The following is a 22,942-nucleotide window of genomic DNA, read 5'->3' as shown; positions in this document are numbered from 1 at the left end:
GTAATCATATAAAAAAAAAAGAAATTCTCATTGGGACTTTTGCCATAATTGAGCAGTAGTAACATGCACCGAGTCAGATGTGTGCATGCCTTACAGAAGCAACGTGTTGCACTCTATGATTCCTTTTACATAGTTAAACGCTGCCACTTCCCAGAAAGAAGGTTTTAAAATGCCAAACGGTCTCATGCCGGCTCGTGGAATCCTCACAACCTCAAATCTAATGTTTTTTCCATGTTCCTTCTGTCTCAGTTCCACTTTAATAAAGGGCAAAAAAAAAGTCCAGATTTGGAGGCGAGAGCTGCTTTTTAAAATATGATGTATGAATAAAATTAGCCTAACCCCACTATTAATTGAAAATACATAATCTGATTTGGACAGGTATAGGCAAAGAAAAAAAATTGGTTTAGCCATGAAAAACAACTCTGTTAATAACATAACCAATATTATATTTCAATCTGAATGCATTTTACTTATAAGATTGGTGCATAATATACCCTGATCATGACTGCAAACAAAAAAAAATTACTTTACCATCCCTTTTTAAGATTTTTCTGATACTGGGCTTGAAATGGGGGCGGGAAGGAGAATGCACACCTGTAGCTGTGTAATGCAGATCTGGGATCTGTGACCACTTCGCAGACTTCTTCTTTCCCACCTGACACTGCACGTCATGGACTGATGAATGACCCCACCAGACCCCCAGAGGAGTGAGGATGAGTGGAGTTCAGCTCAACTCACAGAACCCCCCTACTCCTGTTAATCCATCTCCGGAATAACCCCCTCCAATCACCACTATATACTCACTCTCTCGCTCAGACATACACCTCCCATTACCCCTCTGTCCCACTAGATTGAGGGGGAGGGGCAGGCAGGATGTGAGACCAGCTGGTCATCAGCTCAGACAAAGAAACCTGCTGAATGAGCTTGTGCATCGAAAAGAAACCGACCTCTCACATTGCTCTTTCTTCATAGTCTCACCAGCTCTGGATGTGTTTTCAATTTTAAGCGGGGTGGTGATTATGATGACGATAACGGTGATTGCAAAATATTACTTCTGCTTTCTCACAACCACAGTGGGGTGGGTCAATTTCACAAAGAGGAGATATTACTGTTTGTCTTAAGATGTGGACACGTTTACACTGTGTGGACAACGGCTTTACCCTACGTTATGAACAGCAGGAAAGCAGAAAAGCCAGATTTCGTTTTACCGCAGAGAGGCCACCGGCAGGTGCAATTTATCTTTGGCCCTAGCCTACTTCAGCTAGTCGCAGGGGAGAGACAAACCAGGACTCCACTGTAAAGTTAACTGGAAACTCGGGGAGGCGAGACAGAATGCATAACTCAAGAGGACACAGGGTGAAATATACACGTCCTAGATTATGACACTAAAACTTAGTGAGCATCCCACTTCAGGCTATAAATTCCAGTCAGGGTGATGTTCTCTTACACCTTTATTAAGGATTACACAGAAGATGGGTACAATCGCTTTTCCATAAGATACACTTGCCCATTCAAACTCGTGTAAACTGGTTCACATTTAGTCAAGGTTAAGTGAATAGGCCACTTTGGGTTTCATTTGACCGAAGGCCGAATAAACACAAGGGAGTCAGGAGAATGGCGCTCAAGATGTTTATCAATGCATTTTACATTCGCAAAGTGGCAAAGAAGCAGATACCACAGGAAGTGTGCGCAGAGGCGAGCCGGCTTGCATGCAGGGGTCACAACTGTTGCGCTGCGGGGCTTTTTCATGGCTGGGTGAAGCCCTAATCTGCCCTTTAGCCACAGATCTGTCAGCACATACAGAGAGGGTGACAGCTGAGGATTTAAAAGACTACAACGTCACCCATCCTATTTAACAAGCATGTTTACATCCTGTCTCCATTCAAAACTAAATATCTGCACTCATAACTTTACCAAGTTAAAATAAAACCTTACAAGTTTATTCAGTCAAGGAGATAAACAAGAAAGCAGTGCATTCACAGCTATGACAGACAACTAAATAATGCACTTATTTAATAACATATTCGTCATACAACTGGTTTTGAGCAGTGTTGAGACAGCAAATCATATAAATTATTGTAACATTTACCTTCAGTTGTACCTGGAAGGCCCTATTAGGCAACAACACCGGCAGTGACATGCATAAAACCTGTTTGGCAAAGTCTTACCGGGGCACACCCAGTTAGGATTTGTTCCCTAGTTCAACAATAGAAGAGCAAGAGCAAGAGCAAGTGCATATATTGAAAAGCTGCAAACAGCAGCAACCTGCTGTTTGATTTTGGCAGGTGTAACTGATACACACACACACACACACACACAATCTTAAAATTGATCATTTGAATCATGATATGCCTGCAAATTTAGTGTAAGCCTGGTGAAGGCCAACACAGAGCACACAGGAAACATGAAGAGCTATGACATTGGATATGGGAGGAAATCAGATGGGTGAATGGACTTCTTTGTAACCTGTCATGGGACTTGAGAGTGGCTAAAAAGATTATTCCCTCTTCCTCCATATGATATTCCAGCCTAGGCTAGTTTTTCAAAGCGGCTAAAAAGAAATTCAGACAGCAAACATCCTTGCTGAGAATACAGAGCTGAAAGTAGAGAGACTACTACATTTCATTTTACAATTTATGACTTTTATTAAACTTTAATTAAGATCAATGATTTCTCTAGCATTGCTTTGGATTCAGGAGAATTTGGCCTTTTATACTCGGGGTTTTCCTAGAAGTTTTCTGCAGACAAATCCAGCTTACATGTGTAGTCACCCACCAAAGGCCCGTCTTAAGTCAGGAAAACCCTGACAGTCAAACTACATGGTAATTTACACAATAAGGAACCCAGCAGCAAAACAAATGCATGATTAAGGACTCCCTGTCATGAGAAAGAGAGTGGCATTAACAACTAAGGATGTATGAACATGTGGGGAATCCCCATCCAGTGGTTGACTTAAAGGCTCTCTAAACCCAGTCCACACACATAAGTCAAACTTAATGCTATTACTGTTCTACATAAAATAATCAGTGCCCAGATAAGATGCTGTTGAATTAGGAAATGGGAGACATCATCACCAGAGATAACAGCGAGCAGTGCGGTTGGGGCCGAGTCATAGCAAACTTAAACTGTCAGGATGGGCCGTGCAAATCTCCCATCTGTTCACGCCGTTAAACCCCTACCAACAGCATCCAGACCCATGCACACCCAGCGTGACACTAATTACTGCTACATCTTGACTGCTTTATTCTTCACTACCAATTTAAAAGCAGTTAACTGCATTTCAGCATCTATAGTTTGTGAAAAGGTGCTTGAATCTTTTTCAATACGTTACCTATCACATACACACACACACCTGGCCAGCGCGTCTTTGCTAATTTAAAAGAAGTGACAGTTTGCAGAGGTGTCACCCCCTGAGCCAATTATTCTCCATCTATGGCACATGTTGTACATGGTGGTGCAGGAAAAAAGCAGGCCAGGCTGTCCAGGCTGTTTGTCATATGAAAGGTTGGCTCGTTCACAGACCCACATGATGAACTGATGAGCAACAGAAGAAAAAACAAACAAACAACTAGGATGTGAGACTGAGTCTAAAAATAGCTGAAGACTGACTAGTAGGTCCAGAGAGTCATCTCTGACTTGAATACATAGTGACAGGGCAGGAGCACAGAACTGCACAGAGGCACTCAGCTGTGAGCTCATAGTGGCAATGCCATTCATCATACAGTCAGTGTCCTTGTTTCCAACCCTGTATTGACCTGACCCCCTCGCGCCGCTTCCTCGCTGAAGCCCCGCTGATTCTGAGGACCACAGAGCACCCAGATGCTTCGTGTCTGCACGCTACGCATTCACCGTGACCACAGGAGACATTCTGTCACCACACATTTATGTCTCTCGATTAAAGCCTGTCACTCTGTGTTTCAGAGGACAGGAACCAGGTACACCGTGGATGTCTGTCAGGTACGAAGTTGAGGAAAAGCACTCTGTCTGCCAGTGAACCTGATCAGGCAAACTAGGCTAAGATAGTTCAGCTGATTTTTTTCTCCATGCACAATAGAAAACCTACAAGATTTTAATTCCTAAGGCAGTAAGAGTGTAGTTTAAAAAAAACTAAGGGAAGAAAAGGAAATAAAATACAAAAATTGCCCAAATAAGTCTACACCTGTAGTTCTCAGACTGTGGGGTGGAACAGAAAAATTTTAAGGTTTTTTTTTTTTTACCTTATTTATGTAAAGTTTAACTTGGATCCTTGATGACTGATTACAGCGAGACAGTGATAGGCTGTCTCTCTGTTTGCAAGAGACAGCCAATCACAAAAACCTGGCTCTGACTGGATAGTAAAGGAAACTAAAGCGGCTTATTTCAAACGGTTACAATCTCAAGGGCTGCACCAATGCACAGTGTAAGATAAATGTGGATTATTTTAAACTTTCAATCATGCAAAGCTACTTTATATGAAAATATGATAATGGTTGTCCCCTTTTTCTTGTCTTGAATATCAGTTTTATTTACCAAAAGACTGTAGGATAAATGGTCAACAGTGGTTCCTGCAATGAATGTGTATCTACTGCTCTGAGAAAATAACAAAAAGCTCTATTGTGTTTTGATTCCCAGGTGGTCCGGTGCCAACACTTCAGCCTCGGCTGACCTTGAGTTGTTAACAATCTTTATCGGTGAATATGCCACTCGTCCCTTTCACCACTAAAGCTAAAGTTGTGAAATAAAGACAGACAATGTCTATTCATACATACTCCCAGCAACATGACGAGCACGATAATCACTGGTCTTACCGATGAACAATGTTTTCAACTAAACACTTGAGAGGCAAGAAGCAAATGTTTTGTTCCGCAAGTCTGAAGAAATCATACCGACAGCAGTCCTGCTCCCCTTAAAATAAACTGAGCAGTGCAAAGAGAACTTTTGTCATATTTCAAACTGTGGGAGTGTGGGTGGGGATGGCTTTGCAAGTCATTCCACGCATGCCTTCAAGAGGCTGCATCCAATCCAACTGGCCAATGCTACAGGCAACACTGTGCATGCCAGCTGTTTTGATCCGAGCTAGTCCATCTACCCTCTATACTCTTCTTAACAGACAATAACACCCCAGTATTTACGCCATACTCTACTTTTTCTTCTATTGATAAACTCTGGCTTATCAGCACTCTACTGTTCTTGACAAAAAACACACAAATGATACTGGATTGGGGTTTTTTGTTTTTTTTTTACTTAGGATTTAATTCACTTATATACTTAAAAAATAGAAAAGCCAAGATAAATCCATTGCAAATAAGGTAACACCAACTAATGGCTTTGACTGTAGAAGGACTGATTACTGGCCCCACTATCCACTAACATATGTGCAGCACAACTTTGTAATGAATGTGTTGTTACAACACTGCAACTCATTTCCAAGCAAGGAATGAGGCAGCACTGATAAGGAGGAAGTACCTGAGCAGCTGACATTATGCAAACTGCTTTATTGGTTATGTCACCTTTTTTCTCTACAACAGGTGAGTGATTCTCAACTGTTAGCAAATGTGGATTTGGCGCAGTGACATGTACTGACTCACCCTCTGGGTATTGGTATATGGGTGTTTTAAATTCTCTGCATACCTTTGGTAGCTCTTTGAGTTGATTGGCATCAAGGAGAAGCTCCTCCAAACTGCGGCTGTATCGAAATATTTCATCAGGAACCGTCTGCAAGTTGCAATGCCGCTTGTCCACCGACTCGACGTGGCGGTTGCAGCGCCACAGGGGGATACACTTCAGCATGTCCGGCCGCCGGAGGGGAGGGGGGTCTGGTTGCCGGTGCTACTGCAATCTCCGCATCGGAGGGTGAAGCTGTGGGGGTAAAAGGTCGCTCTAGGAGAGAGGGTATTTTTGCTGGAGGGTCAAACACTTGCTGTGCTCACACGAAGATCCTTAACAAGAGGCCGAAATCCACTTAAGGGACACAAAATAATCCTTTCGATCTGTTAGCGATATTCCCCGTTTCAGTTCAGCCGTGTCCAGTGATTGTCAGGTCCGCGTCAGCGTCATCCAGCCCGGGATCACGATCAACGTAAACAACAACGAAAAAAAAAAAAGAAAGAATGAACGAAAAAAAGAAAACGAGAACTCCCACTCGGATCAAGTGTTTCCTCACTTCTTCGTACTGACGAGAGTATCGTTAGCTTGTTTTTCTACTGCCACCACATCCCCCGAATCAGACCCGAGCTCTGCCGCGGCTAGCTGGAAAACATGCACCACGAAACAAGCCCGCTACGCAGAAAGGCTGCTCCAAGTGTCGCACTCATGAGTGGCGACTGCAAAAAACACACACAGCCACTTGACTTGTGGTACAGATAAAACGGCTACAACGAAACAGCTAACGCAGCACAGAGAGCGAGTCAGCAGAGATTAACCCGAGTATGATAGTAGGATGTCCTCAAGCTAGTTAGTTAGCCAGCATCGGCTAGTATAGATGACTGCACGTCTTTGTGCCTAGCTGCCGTTAGCTAATACTGATATAATAAAACCTATGGAAAACGCCGGCCTTTGGGGTATATTAGCGACATCTCAAAATTATCCAAATAAACTTCCCAGTTAGTTTTCTTTTAGTCCGACGTGCGTGAAAATGCCAGTAGCAAGTGCTGGAGCTCCGTGCGCAGCCGCGCTTACCTCCCCTGTTGCACCGAGGCAGGCCGGTTTGCCGTGTGGGGGGCTGGGCTCGGTTGAGCTGGAGCATCGCCGCTTTGCGCCTCTGTAACGGAGGCCACGACTTGCTTTATTACACCACCTAGCGGTATTTCTCAGCAAGGTTAAGGAGAAAAGCTTTTCAAACACATGCTAGTAAAAGAAAAGAAAATTATATTTTCATCTAATGGTCAAAATGGTCATAATGCTTATAGGCTTTTTACTATTTAACTTAGGCTTTAGTTTTATTTTAAACTGCAATAATGCATATATCTGCAAGAATCCTTGTATGGCTCAGATTTTTACACATAAAGCATAAACAGGAATATACAACGAATATACAATTTTTATACAATAAAACTGATATAGCACATTTTTACAAAGAAGTAAAATATAAGTTAAAGCACACACACACAAAGAGAGTTAAATGTAGAGCTTTTAACATAAAACGTTTCTGAGTCTGTGTTTAAATGTATGCAGAGATCAGTTCAGATTGTTCCAGTAAACAGGACCACAATAACTAAAAGCATCATCAGCACACTTAGATCTAATTCTGGCAGCAGTTAAAAGATCGGACTTGGTGACCTGAAAGGTCTAGTAGGGTTATGGACACTGAGCAAGTCATCGATGTACTATTGGGCCAAATCACTGAGTGCTTAATGAACTAGTAGAAGGATTTTAAAGGTAATTTTGTGTTGAACTGGGATCAAACAGATAATACTGTCAAATATCAGTCTGTTTGGGTTCTCCGGCTTCCTCCCACACCCCAAAGACATCTGGGTAGTGGGGTTAGGTTAACTACCAACTCTAAACTAGGTGTGAATGTGTGAATATTTGCCTGTCTCTCTCTGTTAGCCCTGTGATAGACTGGTAACCTGTCCAGGGTATACCCTGCCCCGTGACAGCTGGGATAGGCTGCAGTGCTGTCTCCCTGTGACCCTGAACTGGAAAAGTGGAAGAAAATGGATGGGTGCACCTATCGTCTATGACTTGCTCAGTGTCTAAAACCCTACTAAACCTGTCAGGTCTTCAAGAGCAGATCTTTTAACTGTATGGTAACTTTTCCATGTGTGTGTAAGGACTGTGGCTGCTGCATTCCAAACGAGTTGAAGTCATCCTACTGATGATTTGGATAGTCCTCCAAATTAAACAGTTTCTCGGAAGTCAGTTAGAGATATGAATTATCTAAGTTTGGGGTTTTTTTTCTAAGTTAATGCCATTAACTTAGAAACTTCTAAGTTAATGGCCATTAACTTCTTTCTGATAGTACCATGCAAAACATGTAAAGGTTAAAGAGTACTGGACCAAGAGCTGATCCCTGAGGAACCCCTGACTGAATCTCTATTTCTCCAGATCTAACTGAAGGTACTAACTGGACCATAAACACTTCTATCTTTTAGGTGTGATGAAAACCAACCAAATCACAGAGCATTTGAATTAAAATGTCATGATCAGCATTGAAAGTAATATACAGGGTGGGCCATTTATATGGATACACCGTAATAAAATGGGAATGGTTGGTGATATTAAAGTCCTGTTTGTGGCACATTAGTATATGTGAGGGGGCAAACTCCTCAAGATGGGTGGTGACCATGGTGACCATTTAGAAGTCAGCCATCTTGGACATAACTTTTGTTTTTTTCAATAGGAAGAGGGCCATGTGACACATCAGACTTATTGGTAATGTCACAAGAAAAACAATGGTGTGCTTGGTTTCAATGTAACTTTATTCTTTCGTGAGTTATTTACAAGTTTCTCTTTGTTCACAGCCATTGACATGTCGAAGAGGTTAACACGTGAGGAGCGGATCGAAATTGTGTTGATATCTGGTGAACTCAGTAACCGGGTCACTGCAGCAGATTTCAATGCAAGACACCCTACGAGACCACCCATCTCCCATGCTACAAAATCAGGCAGGTGCATAAATTTAGGCACCACAAAAAAAAAAAAAAAAAAGGAAATGAAATGAAATCAATATTTAGTAGGTCCGCCTTTTGCAGAAATTACAGCCTCTAAACGCTTCCTGTATGTTCCAATGAGAGTCTGGATTGTGGTTGAAGGTATTTTGGACCATTCCTCTTTACAAAACATCTCTAGTTCATTCAGGTTGATGGCTTCCGAGCATGGACAGCTCTCTTTAACTCACACCACAGATTTTCAATAACATTCAGGTCTGGGGACTGAGATGGCCGTTCCAGAGCGTTGTACTTGTTCCTCTGCATGAATGCCTTAGTGGATTTTGAGCAGTGTTTCGGGTCGTTGTCTTGTTGAAAGATCCAGCCCCGGCGCAGCTTCAGCTTTGTCACTGATTCCTGGACATTGGTCTCCAGAATCTGCTGATACTGAGTGGAATCCATGTGTCCCTCAACTTTGACAAGATTCCCAGTCCCTGCAGTGGCCACACAGCCCCACAGCATGATGGAACCAGCACCATATTTTACTGTAGGTAGCAGGTGTTTTTCTTGGAATGACATAACACCCCTTGTTATGCCCAAATAACTCAGTTTTAGTTTGATCAGTCCACAGCACCTTATTCCAGAATGAAGCTGGCTTGTCCAAATGTGCTTTAGCATACCTCAAGCGGCTCTGTTTGTGCTGTGGGCGGAGAAAAAGCTTCCTCTGCATCACTCTCATACACAGCATCTCCTTGTGTAAAGTGCGCCGAATGGTTGAGCAATGCACAGTGACTCCATCTGCTGCAAGATGATGTTGTAGATCTTTGCTGCTGGTCTGTGGGTTGACTCTGACTGTTCTCACCAGTCATCGCTTCTGTCTATCTGAGATTTTTCTTGGTCTGCCACTTCGAGCCTTAACTTGAACTGAGTGGTCTTCCATTTTCTTAATATGTTCCTAACTGTGGAAACAGACAGCTTAAATCTCTGAGACTGCTTCCTGTATCCTTCCCCTGAACCATGATGGTGAACAATCTTTGTCTTCAGGTCATTTGAGAGTTGCTTTGAGACCCCCATGTTGCTACTCTTCAGAGAAAATTAAAAGAGGAGGGAAACTTACAATTGACCCCCTTAAATACTCTTTCTCATTATTGGATTGACCTGTGTATGTAGGTCAGGGGTCACTGAGCTTACCAAGCCAATTTGAGTTCCAATAATTAGTTCTAAAGGTTTTGGAATCAATAAAATGACAGCAGTGCCCAAATTTATGAACCTGCCTGATTTTGTTTAAACAATTATTGCACACTTTCTGTAAATCCAATAAACTTAATTTCACTTCTCAAATATCACTGTGTGTGTCTCCTATATGATATATTTAACTGACATTTTTTTATTGTAACAACCAACGATTTATACAGGAAAATGACTATTAACAAGGTTGCCCAAACTTTTGCATCCCACTGTGTTTTATGTCATATTGTTACAGCTTTCTATTTTATTTTATTATTAATTCTTTCTAGTTGCACACAGTACAACTAGATCATATTTTGATCCTGTGTTTGTTCTGTACATATCGCAGAACTGACAATACCTGCTTTGGTGACTCTAAAGGAAATAGCTGAAAGAAGAAGAAAAAGACTTGAAATATATCTGCATAGTGATTTAGATTGAGGACTACCTATCAAGATATCATTTGACTATCACGCAGATGTAGATATGTACAGTTTCAATAACCAAAGAAGTAATCTTTAAAGACCCCCTTTTTTTCACTTCATGCTCAAAACCTTTTGTCCAAACCACTTATCGCTGTCATAATGAAAGACTTCTGCACACCTTTATACACAAGATTTCTAAAGCTAATAATCTTGCTTCCGTTTTCCATCATGTGCTCTTGAAACTATGTGTAAGAAAAGGAAGCCTAACCTTAAACTGATGCCTGGCAGTGACTTCCATGCCCTCATTCATGAAACGTTTACTGGACATGGGGCTGCCTGAGGGCAATTCTGAGCAATAAAATGTTAATATTGCGCAATTTTACAACCAATGAGTCTTATTTCTATCCCCAAACAATTTAACCATGGCATCATGTGAAATCACACACTCTTTCCTGAAAACACCAAAAAGATTTTACTACTCTCTGATCCTGTGTGTTTCAGGTCTGAAAACCAACCACTACTGTAGGCCCACGATGCCACCAGGGGCCACAACCAGCCTGCCAAAGTTCAGTTCAGCCCACTGGATGGTTTTTCAATGGGAGAAAATTGCACAAAGTCACTAACTACTCCAGTTTAAAATTCAATAAATAAATATAAAATGTTATTCCTTTTGCACAGATGCCAGTCTCACTACACGAGTGAAAAAGTCTAGTAGAGTTAAAAGTATTTCTAGACCTAGAAAAGGTTTTTGAATCTTAAAATTTTAAATAGTTTTTGCTTACTTGCAAAATCTCTGCACATATTTATATGGCTTTTTACTGATGTAGGCCTGACTATGAATACTTCTTTATACTAAAGAGAGCAGAAAATATCTTGTGCAGTGGTTTTATCGAGATCAGTTTAGGCAGCATGTGGCTCAAAACATAATATGAATGGGGAAAAAAGTCAATCCAGCTAAAGCTTAGCTAGCTTGACAGAACCCCCAAATAAAAAACAACAAAAAAAAAAAAAACCCTACACATTACTTTTAGTGTATTGTAAATTAATGTAAATGTGGCATTTGAATCAAATTTTAGACCCAAATCTGAACATAACCTACTCTGAACCAGGTTATATGGTCAGCATGGGTTACCATAGTGATCGAGCCCTTGAAAACAAAGGCACCTTCCAGCTTTGAACTTGACTTAGCTGACATAATGTATCTTGCTAATAATTAATATATAATTACATAATTGCATAAGTAACCTTGCTTCGTTTAGACCAGCAGTTGTAGCTGCCTTTTTGTACTTAATGGCTTAATGAGCAACTGAATAAGAAATTATTCATACATCTAAATAAATTGAAGAGTTACGCTGCTACAAGATTATAAACGCCACACTTTTTGTGGACAAACAATAACCTTTATTGTACAAAGAAAAAGTGTTTTACATGTTCGGCAATTTCAGGAAAGAAAATAAAAGGGGCTAAAAGCAAGAAAACAAAAACTAATTTTTTCTTTTAAACTTTTACCAGATTGGATTACAAAAATTCAAAACTTGCACCAAAAGGGAGTCTTCACAGATCACAAAGCAAAAATAAAGAAAAAAAAAAAGAAAAACAAAATCTGACACAGAAATATCTTAATGAATCTCCCAAATGGAGCTTTTAACATTAATATCAACAGCAATTTTAAAAAACAAAAAAACAAAAACAAAGAGGAGACCATAATAGGTTTCAGAGGCCCGCATCTTTAGCTGCAGTGACTGTGGCTGAGATGGGTTTGGGGCGACAGTTATGGGAGATGGGTGCTGGTGAGCCATTTCCGACACTTTATGCAGAGAGGTCACTGCTGTTGAAACGGTCTTGGTCATACACTTCGGCGACAACTTTGCGACCCCCGAACCAGCGGTCGTTGAGTGCCTGGATAGCTTTGTTCATCTCAGAGGCCATGGAAAACTCTACAAAGATTTTGACAATGATATCTGCATCCTCCTCTTCTCCTTGCTTTTCCTGGTATATGATGACTCTGTTCACGGAGCCGAACTTCCCGCACTCTTCCGTCACCTCGCCCTCCAGGTCATCATCAATGTCCTCTGGTCCGACCATATTTCGAAGCACCATCACTGTGGACTGCAGAGTAGAAGGACAGGAATAAAGTAAACACAAGTGATGATAAGGAAGTAAATAAGTGTTCCTAGATTAAAAAAATAAAATCACCTCTGATTTTCGAAGCAGTTTCTGCATCACCATGTGTCTCGCACTGCTGCCTGAGATGCTCATGTGCTCCTGATCACTCAGCATCTCCTGCCCTGTACCATCCTGAAGCGTCTCTTCTTTCTCCTCTTTCTTCTCTTGTTGGTTGGAGCCACCAGCCTGATTAGACAGCACTGGCGGTGACGCGAGCACGGGGTTCACAAGACCGACCTGGGGAACCATTGGTATGGTAGGACGCACTGGAGTCACACCTTTCCAGGGAAGGCAGACACAGTCAGTGACAATGGGCAGGTCCACAGTACAACTATTAGTCCTGGATAAGACAATCCCATCATCTATAACATCAACTCAACGTCAAAAATATCAACCAGAAAAACTCACAAACAAAAAATTACACACAGTACCAAGTCACCAGGGTAGATGTCAGACTAATTGAATTTGACTAATGAAAATGTGGTTCATTTATTGAAATTTCTACCACAAAATTAGTGCTGTCGGCGTTAATCTCGTTAAAATGAAGTTAACGCCATAAATTTCAGTAAGCGAGTTAGGGCAGATCACCCCGTGCGTGGGGCTGGACGGCGTCAATGAGCTAACCGCGCTAACACGTTGACGCTAACCCGCTAACGGAGATTTGCTGCGTTAATGCGGTTATGGTGTTAACATCATTTTAATGAGATTAATGCTGACATCACTACACAAAATCCATCATTTGAAAATTTAACGCGCCGTTCTCCTTTAGTCCACTTGATTGAAGGAGCTTCAACCCCTTATTTTTGTGACTGCTGTAACAGAGTCATTTATACAGGAATACTTCCTGTTTAAATTAGGGTCTTATTTGTATTATGAAATGTATTAGATCATCTGTTAAAGAAAACAAAAACCCTATGAATTATTATAGCCGTTTCACCCTTTCATCCATCTGTTTTAAAATATTTTATGCGGAAAAGTTCAGAGCTCAAAATACTTAAAATGCCCAATTAGGAGGTCACAAACAACCTCACACAATTTTCCATTATCCATATTACACCAATGAGCCAATTCCTGTAAAGTATAAAAAGTTATAGGAGAAACAGATTAATAAATTCATGGCAGGAAATACTGTCATGACTAAAAATATTACAACGGCACAAATAAACAAGGCTGATGCCACTGGGTCACTTGAAGTTCAAGTGTAGGTGAGACATGAAGTCACTAAGATAACTCTCACAGGAAAGCAAGTTTACAGCCACTTCTGATTTTCTCATTTTCCAGATGCCATGCAGTTAAAAGTGTTCAAACTAACAGTGTGTTCACTGTCTTTAAAGCTGTATGTTTTTAACAGCACAACTAAGTTAAATTAAAACCATTTCTTTAGCACAAAAAGAGGACTTGCTCATGTCTTGGTGCATACCTGTGATGACCCCTGGTGCCTGGGCAGCCATAACAGCCTGAGGTATTCCCATTTGCTGACTGAGAAGTTGAGGTGCAGTTAACGCTCCTAAGACTGACGCGCCAGCTACAGCCTCCTTAAAAGAGGGGGGGCCGAAGACATTAGGCAAAGGAAACACACAGAACACAACACAAGGCAGCACAGTCAACAATCACACAACATGGCAAACAATCAACTCAACATTGCCTCTCTTCAATGAGAATCGAGGTTAAAAAGTAATTAAGTATTCTTAGCAAGTCAAAAATATCTAAGCAGTGATGCTAAACTTTTAAAATTATGACATTATACAAGGAAGAGCTTTGCTAATCAGTAAAGGTGAGGAACTTTTACCACTCAGGTTAACATATATACAGCATATAAAAACAAATGAGTCTTTCACCGTGTTTATAGGTTCTGTTTGAGTTTTGAAGACGTCAAACTGCATTAAAATAAGGTTACATTTTTAATTTTTAATAATACCAATAATAAACTGACAACAAAGTGGCCTTCTCTAAGTACAAATGCTAATGTTATCTGTACTGGTGTCATAGCTAGCTAGTTCTGTGTCATATTTACCTGGAAGGCCATTAAATCCCTTTGGAAGGGATTCATACTTGCCTGGGCTGTTATTTTAGCAGTGGCTGCCGCTGCAGCCACAGCTGCAGCAGGTGGCAAACCACCTGGGGTCGTGGGGGTCAGTAAGGGCATGGGAGGCGTTACTGCTTTGCCCACCCGCAGGTACTGACCACCCAGGTCAAACAGGTTCATAGAAGACACGGCGTCCAGGGCTGACTGAGGCTTTTCATACTCTGTAAAGGAAATAAAAACCGCAGTTAGTAGCAGATTTATAGCAACACGAAGGTACGAGAGAATGCGACACCCCCCCAAGCTCACCAATGAAGCCAAAGCCTCTGTGTCGCCCTGTGGTGGGGTCTCTGGCTAACGTGCATGACTTGATCCTTCCAAAGGCCTCAAACACACTCTTGATGTCGTCATCTGACAGATCAGGGTGGACGGACGCCACGTAGATCCTGTTATAAGCACGCGCCTCTTCTGCCAGCTGGTCGATGATGGGTTGCGCCTGACCGATGTTACTTGGCCGCCCAACCTATAGCACAGATCAAACCACCAGGGCTACTGAGTAAAGCCTTTACTGCATTACCTGAGAACGCACCTACCACAAAGCTCTATGTCCCTGCAAGGCTTACTTTCACCAGCCACCAAGCTCAGTCAAAGCCACTCGTCTCCTCTAATAAGTGTTTTTTTAAATTACAAAACACTATAGCATTTTCCCAACAGGAGAAAATTTCAAGGATAAAATACTGATTACATTAATCATTAGACAAAAGAATAACCAAATCAAACTTAACTCTCTCTCTCTCTCTCTCTTTCTTTCTTTCTTTAAAAGCCAGATATTACAAAAAGACATCTACTAGCTGAGGATCAATAATTAAAAAGAACCTGACTATAAGGGTGTCAAATATCAACTCATTTACAATGCAAATCCGGTCCTGTAAATAGCTGTAATACTATTATAGAGAAACTACACTTTGTATTAAAAACACAACATTTCTGCAGTCTGAACTAGTGGCTAAAGGAACGCATTGAATATTTGGTGCTAGCGCTGCACAGACTCTCCTTTGCAAAAGAACTGAGCTCCCCGAGTAAGACGAGCGTCTGAGGGAGACTAGGATCTGTACTACAGATGGGGCGGCCAAGTAACACCAACCAGACGCAACCCATCATCAGCAGTCCATGGGCACAGAGCGATGTTATTTGCTGCTAGGCATCCCACTGGTCACTTGGTCACTAACACAAGCCTTGATGGCATCATGGAAGGCCAACACACACTTGCGCACTGACACACACAAAAAAACAAACAAACAAAAAACTACACACGCATCTTCATTCATACAACACGCACCTGAAAATTAACAAAAACACAAGCACAATCACAAATTAGTGTTTTCACTTAAATAAAGTGACTGAGATTATACATTTAAGCAATTTTGCATATCAGGACTTCATATTCCTAATGGCAGGAAGTAATCTAAATACCAGTAGGGTTCCCACCAGTGTATTACCCGACCGGCGGGCCATCAGTCCTAAAAACAGCTTGGGAAAAAACTATGAAGTTATGAAAGAATAAAAAAAATAAAATAAACACATGGAAATGTTGAGTCTCGATACACTTTTACCTGTTCACTTATAACTAGGGTTGCAACAATACAATCAGACATTGGTCTGTTCCAGACCTGTTCTTCATAAAGGAAGCTAACAGTAAAGCCAAACACCCTTCTTTCCCTGCAAGTTTTTTTTGCTTAACTGCAACATATATATGCATTAAAATAAAATAAAAGTCTGGATATGGATAACCATGTGTATCGATAAGAGGAGCAGTATTTCTTGTCTTGCTTTCTGAATGTTTTAAAATATTCATAATGATACTGCTGTATAGCTACTGGATCTTAACAGCTTTTATGACAGAAATCCTGCCCAGGTGTATCCAACTATTCAAACTCTGTCCACATGATCTTAAGCACTTAAAAGATGTTTTTCTCCACACCAACATACCTTAATGTTTCGTCCTCCCAGCATGACTGAGTTCATCTGCTCCAGGGCCAGCTGAGCAGCCTCTGGTACATCATACTCCACAAAGGCAAATCCCTGCATTGTCAGACAAAGGTCAAGAATAACCTGCACACACTTTCTTTGCAATCTACGCCACGTCTCAAGTCAAAGTTCAGCACTGACCTTGTGTTTCATTGTAACCGAATCCCAAGACATGTCAATGCTCTTGATTGGACCAAACGGGGCAAAAGCCTGTCTGATGGTGTCCTCACCAAGCTCATAGTATATGGAGCCCACATACACCCGACACATGATCGCTAGAGCGCGCTGCCTCTGAGCTGCCACCTACCAACCAAGGGAAACAAGACATAATAAGCATTAGAGAGTAAAAGAAAGGAGGAGAAACAAACACACATACACACACACAGAAAGAATATATGTGTATTTTCTACTGTGCTTGCTTTCCCCAAAATTGTTAGAGGCCAATTCCAAGTAAAGGGGGGTCTGGACAGGTAAATAGGGTAATAATGGGATACTGCAATGGACAGAACTTTGTGGGAAAAATATTAACATTTATAAAAAGAAAACAAAAACAAAAAAACACTGATGTCATCAGAGGCGATTACAGTATGTCCTCTATTCTGTTACTACTGAACAGACATATGGAGGAAAACACATTGATGTGATTGACATGCACAGCCCTCACAAAAATTTTGGCTTCAGTAACTGACCTGTAGTCCGGGGATGCAAGTAAGGTAACAAAAGTAATCGTGGAGTTCAAACGAAATCCATACAAAGTCTTGATGAAAGCATTTGAAACTTTCTTCTCAAGTCTAAGGTGAGGGGCGCTTTAATCCCTGAAAGCTGCTCTGTTTTACTGACGCCTTTACTGCTTCTCTTAACTTTCACTGTGTCACCAACAAAAATAAGTTCGTAAAGTATAACATCGAGGGAAGATGACTTGTTCATTTAACAGAAAAAAAGAGCTTGACTTTGAGATGGCCAAAAAATAGCCCTGTCCCACAATTTCTCTCATTTTGGTCCATTAAAGGGATTGCTATCCCTCTTTTGTCCCATGCCAAGAGCTTTGCTTTTTTTGTTTTGTAAAATGAGCAAATGCATATTTTTCAAAAAGACGTGACTTTTCTCACATTTACAAACCTCCAATAAAGTCCTATAAAAGCCATTTAAAGTGTTTTAAACAGCCTTTTTTCTATCTTCTTCTTTTAAAAAAATAATAAAAAATACACAAACAAAATATCCCACTGCAACGCAAGAAAGCAAAGGAAGCGCTTCGACAATTAACAACAGTCAGTCATCTCAGAAGAGATTGCAGTAAAGTCGCAGGTACGTTAGGTGTTGAAAGCCATGTTTTCTTATAAAATATGCATTCTTTGGTTAGGAAAAAAGGCAGGGACTGTTGCTATTGCAACAGTAAAAGAAGGGTAACAGTCCTTTCCATTGGGAATGCGCACAGAAAAAAAAAAATTTAATAATCTATTGACCGATTGTAAAGGTGAGAGAGGATCTCCAAAGCCCATTGTCACTGCTGCCATCTGAAAGACAGTAAAGATGAAAAAAGTGCTGAAAAGTAGGTTAGATATCCCTTAGCTTTGCTTTTCTTTCTTTCTTTTTTTTTTTTAAAAGGTCATTGCTTTGCTAAATAGACAAAAGCAGTAAGGCTTACACTATAATCAGACCCTCCCTCTAAACAATATACAGAGAGGATTTACCTCCTTTAGCTAAATTATAGCTCACCACACAGCAATAAACAAATACAAGCAAGTTCCCTTTAAAAGTGCAAAGCATTTAACATGATAACCAAAGCCTTCATGATGATCGTCTCCATCTGAAAGAGAACAAAAGGCAAAAGCAAAGGGCAAAAGGTCTACACATGCGTTCTTTTTCACAGCACGTGGTAGAAGAAAGGCAAGACTTCCCAAAGAGCTAAGCCCAAACCGACTTGTGACAGTAGAGATGGCTGAATTACCAGTGCGAGAAAAGACTATGATATTCTGTCTACAGTCAAGACTCACAGGTGACACATGCACAACAAAGATTTTGTTTGGCACATTACCAGATAGTTTCACACATCTCACCTGGAGGTTGGTGAGCTGTTGCTGCTGATGGGCGATGGTCTGCTTCACCAACACACTCTTAATACTTTGCTCCATGGCATACTTCTTAGCCTGGGAGAGGAGAAGCGAAATTACATGTAAATTCCACAGATGAATAAAAGATCAGTTCATCTATGTGACACGGCATGCAAAAACTAGGCTAAAATCCAAACTTTCATTTAATCCTACATTTTTAAAAAGTATAATAAGAGGAAAAAACAAAAAACCCCAAAACAAAACAGGATTTCCCATATAATAATAAACTAATTATTTGCAGTTTAGAAACAGTTGAATAACTGCAGGTTTTGGGAGATATTTGCAGATGGTGCAGTTAAGATAAATACTTGAAATGCTGGAAAGTCTGGTTGTTCTTGATGTTTCATTGTTCATTGGCATATTTGACTTCTAGAAACTTCTTTTTGCAAATTTTAGTCAGATTTGGGGATAAATCATTTTAAATACGGGGATGTAATAGTTTCATCCACCCACATAAAAGCTACTTTTTCTACTTTCAGTCTTGGATATTAATATGCATACAGTTAAAAAGCACATTAAACACTTTGGTATCGGCCATCTGTAGCTCTTTCAGACACACCTTTACATTACAGCCACTATTTCCTATAAGTAACTACAGGAACCCTTAGTAAAAGAGAGCCAATAACAGGTGTATCACTTAAAGTCTGACTGCATACTGCTTGATCTTGAAACCGCAGCAAAATCAATGGCTCCTATCTGATGTGCCTTAAGATTTCAGGTAGATTGGCACATGTTTAACCATGAAGAACAACAGCTGTAACTTCATTAATATCTTATTTAAAATTAGCCAAAAGAAGAAGACTGACATTCCTTTAAGAACCAACAGGATCTGACTTGAGTCATTAAACTAAAACCTAATTCATTACAGGTCTTTTGGTGTATTGTGGTTTGTCCCATAAAGTTTGTAGCACTGTCTGAATTCAGTCATGTTAACAGACAGATGAAGCCCACATGGTAACGCATTCAACATCTGAAAGGGGCTTCTAATCTCCTACTAAAAGTTATGAAAGTTGGGTTTTATGTGACATAAAAGAAATAAAAGTATTGCAAGTAGACATATCCCTGTGCTTAATGTGGTATAGTTGAGGTAACTTTAAAAACAAAAATCTAAAATTTTCATAACCAGTGTTAATAAATTTCAAATTAATAGCACATTACCTGTTGCTAACTGCAAGTTACTGGTTTGGTTTAATAACTGGTTTATGGCAAGTTTCACATGAAAAGAAACATTACAGAAGTAAAGAGGCTGTTAAACATTAGAAGATTAAGGCCAAGAATGACGTGTTCTTCCTCAATAAAAATGATAACACAACAGCAGTAAAGAATTAAGTTAAAAATTAATTATAGTATTTTCTGCTACTCCCGTCCACTAACTTTTATTTGACAAAGTGATAAAGATGATGAATTAAGAACAAGATGAAAATAAAACTCTGATGCAAGCTGAGAGCAGTGACCTCATCTCTATGTCGCAGCGACGGCACCATGCAGCGATGAGTCTAGGGGGTGTAATGAACTATTTAAAAGCTGAAGTGATTGATTACTTTGCAGATGAGGTTTTGTTTCCTTTTGTGCCTGTAAAAATATATTTAAAGGGCCAGTAAATCTAGTTCAGGGGGCGAGTAGTGGAAAAGGAAAAACAACATTGGACTAGGCCTTTTCCATAGTATATGATCTGGGATAACACGGGTTTAAAATTTTCCACAATATTTAAAAAAAGAAAAAAAAGAAAAAAAGTGTCATATCGCAATATGATTGCTGTACAAATGTCATTCATTTATGCGCCTCGCAATGTAACAATCTGACAAATCAAACATGCAGCACTATCTGCTGTTTGACCCCTTGTGAATATGGAAATTGAAAAATGGAAATTACTGATGCAGTTCCATTGCGGAAAAGGATAGCTTTAAACAGCTGGTTAAAAAGCTCGACCAAAGATACACCCCAGACAGAAAATATTTTTCACTTTTATTATGTGCCAATATTGTGCAGCTCCTGATGAGTTACAAGATTAAGTTCCTTTAGTTATTGTTAAAATATGGAGTTCAGCAGTTATTTTATTTTCTACTTTTGTGCTTACATTTGACTTATGCTGTGTCATTACTGTTGCACTATAATGCTGCCACTGGCACCTTGTTTCAATAGATTCACGCTTCAAATGAGGAAGTGTGTCATCAGTGACTGCAGCTTCATTGGAAAAGAAGAATGAAAAATACACAGCTTTTGTTTCTTTCATCATAAGAACCAGTACTGCAAAAAATTGTGATTTAATTTTGAGGCTCTAGCGCCCACCCCTACATCGGACATTTGTTTATAACATGATCACTAGCAGATAGTTTAACGTCTTACCCTCTGAAGTGCCTCCTGCTGCTCTGGGGTGAGAGGCGGCAGGCCAAGCTTGGAGCCCGTGCCCTGTCCATTCTCCATCGTCAGAGCTTCACCACCCTGCAGTCGAGAGAACAGAGCACTTTAAACAAAACACTGAGAAACAAGAGCGTAAACCCCTGCACGTGCACACTGTTCATTCGCACTTAATTTCAATGAGAAATTACATCATCTCAAAATGAACAGGATATCGCTAAATGGGTCAACATTTAAAGGACATACACCCGGATTTTTTTTTTAAAGCAGGCGGGACTGGATGGGCTCCTTACCTACGCAACCCGCTAATCGCTGGGTCCACCAGACTGAGGCGGAAAAGCCCCCAAGGGGATGAGCACTGATGGGGAAGCTTTAACAAGTCAACAATTTCTAGGGGAAATAAAAAACGTCTTCAGACTAACAATAACAAAAGCAGGGCGCTAGCATCATTTCACAATGAACTCCATCTATAAGCAGCCGTCTTTGATCAGATCTTTAGTGAGCCAGGGTAATGCGCATGAACGCTAGCCTCGCGTTGTGTATACGTTAGCTGAGTGAAGTAGTAGTAAGTGGGCTAAAGTTCAACCTTTCCCTAAGAACTTTTTAACTGAGGAATATATAAATCTTAACTGCAACCTCTTTGTTGCACTTGGATGACCTTACAACGGCACAATCAGTACAAGAAGCTCCGCATTGATTAGCAAGGCCTGGTCTCTATTCAGATAGCGTTATCTTTGCTGCTAGCTGATATTAGCTAATGCTAGGCATTCATTGCTATGGCGCGTGAATTAATCTGCACGTTCTCCACAAGGATACGCCGTCAAATTTAAAGAACACACGGTGCACCTAAATACTAAGATACATCGCATTTTACTTACGTAGCGACCGCTACAGCTGAAATCTGTTAATGTGCCTCTTTATCAAGGAAATTATTTACCGCAGTGTCCGTAACTGCCATGAAGCACACCTTCTCGGAGAGGCCCGCACACGTCAACGCTCGCGAGAATTGCATATTTTCAATGAAAGATATCGCGAGAACACTATTTCTCGCGATGTTGGGGGGCGGGAGTTAATGCGCACTTTTATCCATGCAACCTTCAGGCTATATTTATTATTCTGTGACATTATTCATAATTTAATGTATCATATCATTCCAGTTGTGTTGTTTTTAATCAATTACTCTAGCTAGATAGCACTAGAATGACCAGATCCCAGAAAACCTAAAGAATAAACACTATTTTGCCAGTCCTGTATATCCAGGTTAGAGGACTGACATTCAATGTGTAAGGGTCAAATCACTATCTCCTTAAATTAAACACAATAAACATAATTTGTAATTTTATTTTATTTTTAAAAAAATATTCTCCTGCATTTATATTACACTAACTGTTACATCAGTTGCTTCTCTGTCCGATGATCTATCCGGTAAACCTTTAGCAGGAGCACCCAGAGAGCTGGCCAGCCAGGCAAGATAAACTTAACTCGTCACAGCGAGACTTCTTCCCTGTCTCTGTGAGTCCCTGCATCCTTAAATGTCTCCAGTTGTCCTGAGTTCCCTCTGACTGTCTCCTTGGTGCATTTAAACCCCTGTTCCTCCCTGTCCTCGTCATCTGTTGTCTTCATCTCCGTTATCAGTCATCATCATTTTACCATCTCTGTGCAAGTCTGCAGATTTCTTTATTAAATCATAAGATTCTTAAATTAAAGTCTCTCTCTGTCTGGGTCCTCGTCACAAAACATGACATCATTGTTTTGTACATTCCCCACATTTGTGAAAGAAAAGCAAAACACTTTTTTTAAAGTCTGTAACAAAACCATCAAATCTGCTAAAGGTTATTTAAATGCTGCAAAAGAAGAATGGATTGGAATTTAAAAAAAACACATCGTAACCTTAATTACTGGGGGAAAATGATGAATGATGATCATAGTGAGTAAGAAGTAAACCGAGTGCATATTTTGGACAGAGATTCACTTTTAATATGTATGTATAATACAATAGATACATAAAAATTCACTCCAAAAATAGAGTCCTTGAAA

At 40.4% G+C, this 22,942-nt stretch overlaps 2 protein-coding genes across 26 annotated transcripts in view; both read right to left on the bottom strand.

Moving 5' to 3' along the window:
- scrib (scribble planar cell polarity protein) overlaps positions 1-6,704 on the bottom strand; it is a 79,752-nt gene extending 73,048 nt beyond the window's left edge. For 10 of the 19 annotated variants that reach the window (XM_076888227.1, XM_076888235.1, XM_076888240.1 and 7 more), the window contains exon 1: positions 5,611-6,703. In XM_076888227.1, coding sequence (XP_076744342.1) covers positions 5,611-5,769 — 159 coding nt within the window. In that variant the 5' untranslated portion in view covers positions 5,770-6,703. Of the gene's footprint in view, positions 1-5,610 lie in introns of all 19 variants that reach the window. The other 9 variants (XM_076888229.1, XM_076888236.1, XM_076888230.1 and 6 more) reach the window with 3 other exon arrangements.
- A 4,878-nt stretch (positions 6,705-11,582) lies between these two features.
- On the bottom strand, positions 11,583-21,950 carry LOC101464699 (poly(U)-binding-splicing factor PUF60). Of its 7 annotated transcripts, none has more exons than XM_004551957.3 (12): positions 21,843-21,950; positions 21,199-21,295; positions 20,894-20,989; positions 18,494-18,583; positions 17,900-17,950; positions 16,578-16,739; positions 16,398-16,490; positions 14,718-14,931; positions 14,400-14,632; positions 13,806-13,920; positions 12,416-12,663; positions 11,583-12,328 (listed from the first exon to the last, which is right to left on the bottom strand). In XM_004551957.3, exons 3-12 carry the CDS (start codon positions 20,969-20,971, stop codon positions 12,029-12,031), a joined length of 1,584 nt encoding a protein of 527 aa, XP_004552014.1. In that variant the 5' UTR covers positions 20,972-20,989; positions 21,199-21,295; positions 21,843-21,950; the 3' UTR covers positions 11,583-12,028. The 7 variants fall into 7 exon arrangements, with proteins under 7 accessions (XP_004552014.1, XP_004552013.1, XP_012774776.2 ...); XM_004551956.5 differs by having other exon boundaries at positions 21,784-21,911; XM_012919322.3 differs by lacking the exon at positions 21,199-21,295 and having other exon boundaries at positions 21,843-21,944.
- Positions 21,951-22,942: the final 992 nt, after the last annotated feature.

This window comes from Maylandia zebra, linkage group LG9 (genome assembly GCF_041146795.1).
Source record: "Maylandia zebra isolate NMK-2024a linkage group LG9, Mzebra_GT3a, whole genome shotgun sequence".
Classification (NCBI taxonomy): Eukaryota; Metazoa; Chordata; class Actinopteri; order Cichliformes; family Cichlidae; genus Maylandia; species Maylandia zebra.
This window is presented reverse-complemented; position numbering and strand designations above follow the sequence as displayed.